We start from the raw sequence: 4,757 nt of genomic DNA on the forward strand, positions 1-4,757 counted from the left end.
CCGACCATCACCCAGGGTGAGACAAAACCGCGACTCGTCAGTGAAGAGCACTTTTTGCCAGTCCTGTCTGGTACTGCGACAGTGGGTTTGTGACCATAGGCGATGTTGTTGCCGGTGATGTCTGGTGAGGACCTGCCTTACAACGGGCCTTCAAGCCCTCAGTCCAGCCTCTCAGCCTATTGCGGACAGTCTGAGCACTGATGGAGGGATTGTGCGTTCTTGGTGTAACTCGGGCAGTTGTTGTTGCCATCCTGTGCCTGTCCCACAGGTGTGATGTTCGGATGTACCGATCCTTTGCAGGTGTTGTTACACGTGGTCTGTCACTGCGAGGACAATCAGTTGTCCGTCCTGTCTCCCTGTAGCGCTGTCTTAGGCGTCTCACAGTACGGACATTGCAATGTATTGCCCTGGCCACATCTGCAGTTCTCATGCCTCCTTGCAGCATGCCTAAGGCACATTCACACAGATGAGTAGGGACCTTGGGCATCTTTCTTTTGGTGTTTTTCAGAGTCAGTAGAAAGGCCTCTTTAGTGTCCTAAGTTTTCATAACTGTGACCTTAATTGCCTACTGTCTGTAAGCTGTTTGTGTCTTAACGACCGTTCCACCGGTGCATGTTCATTAATTGTTTATGGTTCATTGAACAAGCATGGGAAACAGTGATTAAACCCTTTACAATGAAGATCTGTGGATTTTTACAAATGATCTTTGAAAGACAGGGTCCTGAAAAAGGGACGTTTCTTCTTTTGCTGCGTTTATATAGTCAGTATTCCATTTACCACACTGACATCTCAGGGGTGGAGACGTGAGATGGAACAGTCAAGTCATTCTGTCTGGTGCTGATGTGACCCAACATTACGAGAAAAACATTTAACAACTTCTAACAGGTGGCAGGAGATATCTTTTTTCAAATATAGATGGTCTGAGTTTCAGGAAGCTGAAAAACTAAACACCATAAGGAAAGTTCTGTTATTCACATAAAGGAAAGTGTCAACACTAGAAAATAGTTTATTTCAGTCCATTTGATAGATTTCTATAATTACGGCTTGTGTAACTTGTCTAACAAATTTAAAATGTTGGTCCAAGGAACCAACCGTAATCCTCAACACACACACACACACACCATCTTTAGGGAAGTCGAAAGGCTTCCCAACCCACACCCCTGTTCGTTCCCTACTCACACACTCAAATGTGTCTTCATCTCTGGGAATCATTGCAGAGCAGAGTGGTTACACCATTTAATACACAAAACTACACACACAACTCCGTCTGTTGCTGTGAGCTGAAGTTTGCAGCAACAGTAGAACACACAGAATCAGATTTCTACAACACACCCTGGAGAGCCAATAGATGAAGCAGATATACTGCACACATCAGGAGGAGTGTTCTCTCTCTGCAGAGAGTCTGTATGATGTGACTGCTATGCTGATCTACAAAAGACCTCTGAAATACAATATATTATCCTTCTCTACATCCCCATGTCCCTGGAAGTTATTCATCATCCTCCTCTTCCAAATGTCCTTGGTAGGCCTCATTCCTCTTCGCTACACGACAACACCCACGGGACAGCCATCAGAGAAGTTCAGGTTGATAGTCTGATCTGCAGCATCATGGTCCAGTTCCTGTTGCGGTCTGGTGAGTGACAGCGTCTCAGTCACGTCAGTGAGGTTGGTCCCGTTGTGGTCAGTAGCTCCATTGTGGTTGGTTGGGGCGTAGCGAGGTCTGCAGGCACCTCATGTCCCTGAGCAGTGTTAGACTTTCCCTGCTACGGTCCCCCGGTCCAACCTTTACCGCTCCGGCAGAGCGACTGCGTGTGGTCACCTTCACCTCTCCACCTTGCTTCTGACCACGAGCATCCCTCGTAAACCTCTTCACCTACACAGAAAGTGAAAAACTCCTTAGTCAAATGTATGTGTTTGTGGATATGTTGAAGGCAAAACCCCAGTTAAATAGTTCTTAGTCATCAAACTGTGTGTGTGTGTGTGCACCTGTGCTTGGTGTCTGCGCAGCTTGCTGATCTGCTCTCCTTTTCTCTCCATTCTCCTGAGTAGAGCCTTCTGTTCTCTCTCCACCCCCCTCCTCTCCTGCTCACACACACAGGCCTCAGCCTGCCGCACCAACTCCTGCTGCTCACTGACACACACACACACATTTACATACACAACTGAGATAGCTATTCATGCTAAAACAAAGTCTCAGACTCTCTAACAGACACACACACTCACAGACTCATGTGTCCCAGTTCATCTTGCAGGGCCAGCAGGAGGTCCGATAGCTCCTCCCCACAGGAAGAGGAGGAGCCACTGTCAGAGTGGCTGCCATTGGCTTGCTGGGCCAGAGGGGTGTGAGAGAGGACGCGTGCGTTACATAGCTGGGGCTGATGCTGCTTCAGCAGGGAGAGAACAGACTGGACGTTGGCCCTGACCGAGTGACTGCACCCTACAGACTGGAGAGAGACAGAGATGACAGAGAGACTACACCCTACAGACTAGAGACAGAGAGACTACACCCTACAGACTAGAAACAGAGGTGACAGAGAGACTACACCCTACAGACTAGAGACAGATGACAGAGAGACTACACCCTACACACTAGAAACAGGTGACAGAGAGACTACACCCTACAGACTAGAAACAGATGACAGAGAGACTACACCCTACAGACTAGAAACAGGTGACAGAGAGACTACACCCTACAGACTAGAAACAGATGACAGAGAGACTACACCCTACAGACTAGAGACAGAGAGACTACACCCTACAGACTAGAAACAGAGGTGACAGAGAGACTACACCCTACAGAATAGAAACAGATGACAGAGAGACTACACCCTACAGACTAGAAACAGAGGTGACAGAGAGACTACACCCTACAGAATAGAAACAGATGACAGAGAGACTACACCCTACAGACTAGAAACAGGTGACAGAGAGACTACACCCTACAGACTAGAAACAGGTGACAGAGAGACTACACCCTACAGACTAGAAACAGAGGTGACAGAGAGACTACACCCTACAGACTAGAGACAGAGAGACTACACCCTACAGACTAGAAACAGAGAGACTACACCCTACAGACTAGAAACAGATGACAGAGAGACTACACCCTACAGACTAGAAACAGATGACAGAGAGACTACACCCTACAGACTAGAAACAGATGACAGAGAGACTACACCCTACAGACTAGAAACAGATGACAGAGAGACTACACCCTACAGACTAGAAACAGAGGTGACAGAGAGACTACACCCTACAGACTAGAAACAGAGGTGACAGAGAGACTACACCCTACAGACTAGAAACAGATGACAGAGTGACTACACCCTACAGACTAGAAACAGATGACAGAGTGACTACACCCTACAGACTAGAAACAGATGACAGAGAGACTACACCCTACAGACTAGAGAGAGACAGAGATGACAGAGAGACTACACCCTACAGACTAGAGAGAGACAGAGATGACAGAGAGACTACACCCTACAGACTAGAGAGAGACAGATGACAGAGAGACTACACCCTACAGACTTTAGAGAGACAGATGACAGAGAGACTACACCCTACAGACTAGAGACAGACAGAGATGACAGAGAGACTACACCCTACAGACTAGAGAGAGACAGAGATGACAGAGAGACGACACCCTACAGACTAGAGAGAGACAGATGACAGAGAGACTACACCCTACAGACTAGAGACAGATGACAGAGATGACAGAGTGACTACACCCTACAGACTAGAGACAGATGACAGAGAGACTACACCCTACAGACTAGAAACAGATGACAGAGAGACTACACCCTACAGACTAGAAACATATGACAGAGAGACTACACCCTACAGACTAGAAACAGATGACAGAGAGACTACACCCTACAGACTAGAAACAGATGACAGAGAGACTACACCCTACAGACTAGAAACAGATGACAGAGTGACTACACCCTACAGACTAGAAACAGATGACAGAGTGACTACACCCTACAGACTAGAAACAGATGACAGAGTGACTACACCCTACAGACTAGAAACAGATGACAGAGAGACTACACCCTACAGACTAGAAACAGATGACAGAGAGACTACACCCTACAGACTAGAAACAGATGACAGAGAGACTACACCCTACAGACTAGAAACAGATGAGAGAGACTACACCCTACAGACTAGAGACAGATGACAGAGAGACTACACCCTACAGACTAGAAACAGATGACAGAGAGACTACACCCTACAGACTAGAAACAGATGACAGAGAGACTACACCCTACAGACTAGAAACAGATGACAGAGAGACTACACCCTACAGACTAGAAACAGATGACAGAGAGACTACACCCTACAGACTAGAGACAGAGAGACTACACCCTACAGACTAGAGACAGATGACAGAGAGACTACACCCTACAGACTAGAGACAGATGACAGAGAGACTACACCCTACAGACTAGAGACAGATGACAGAGAGACTACACCCTACAGACTAGAAACAGATGAGAGAGACTACACCCTACAGACTAGAGACAGATGACAGAGAGACTACACCCTACAGACTAGAAACAGATGACAGAGAGACTACACCCTACAGACTAGAAACAGATGAGAGAGACTACACCCTACAGACTAGAGACAGATGACAGAGAGACTACACCCTACAGACTAGAGACAGATGACAGAGAGACTACACCCTACAGACTAGAGACAGATGACAGAGAGACTACACCCTACAGACTAGAGACAGAGAGACTACACCC

At 47.1% G+C, this 4,757-nt stretch overlaps 1 protein-coding gene across 8 annotated transcripts in view; it reads right to left on the reverse strand.

Moving 5' to 3' along the window:
- Positions 1-990: 990 nt before the first annotated feature.
- Positions 991-4,757, reverse strand: part of cep57 (centrosomal protein 57) — a 16,905-nt gene continuing 13,138 nt past the window's right edge. For 7 of the 8 annotated variants that reach the window (XM_014163488.3, XM_014163489.3, XM_014163487.3 and 4 more), the window contains 3 exons: positions 2,224-2,444; positions 1,987-2,131; positions 991-1,873 (listed from right to left, as the gene is read on the reverse strand). In XM_014163488.3, coding sequence (XP_014018963.2) covers positions 1,682-1,873; positions 1,987-2,131; positions 2,224-2,444 — 558 coding nt within the window. In that variant the 3' untranslated portion in view covers positions 991-1,681. Of the gene's footprint in view, positions 1,874-1,986; positions 2,132-2,223; positions 2,445-4,757 lie in introns of those variants that run through there. The other variant, XR_014381930.1, reaches the window with a different exon arrangement.

Source organism: Salmo salar, chromosome 20 (genome assembly GCF_965601325.2).
Source record: "Salmo salar chromosome 20, fSalSal1, whole genome shotgun sequence".
In the NCBI taxonomy this organism is placed as follows: Eukaryota; Metazoa; Chordata; class Actinopteri; order Salmoniformes; family Salmonidae; genus Salmo; species Salmo salar.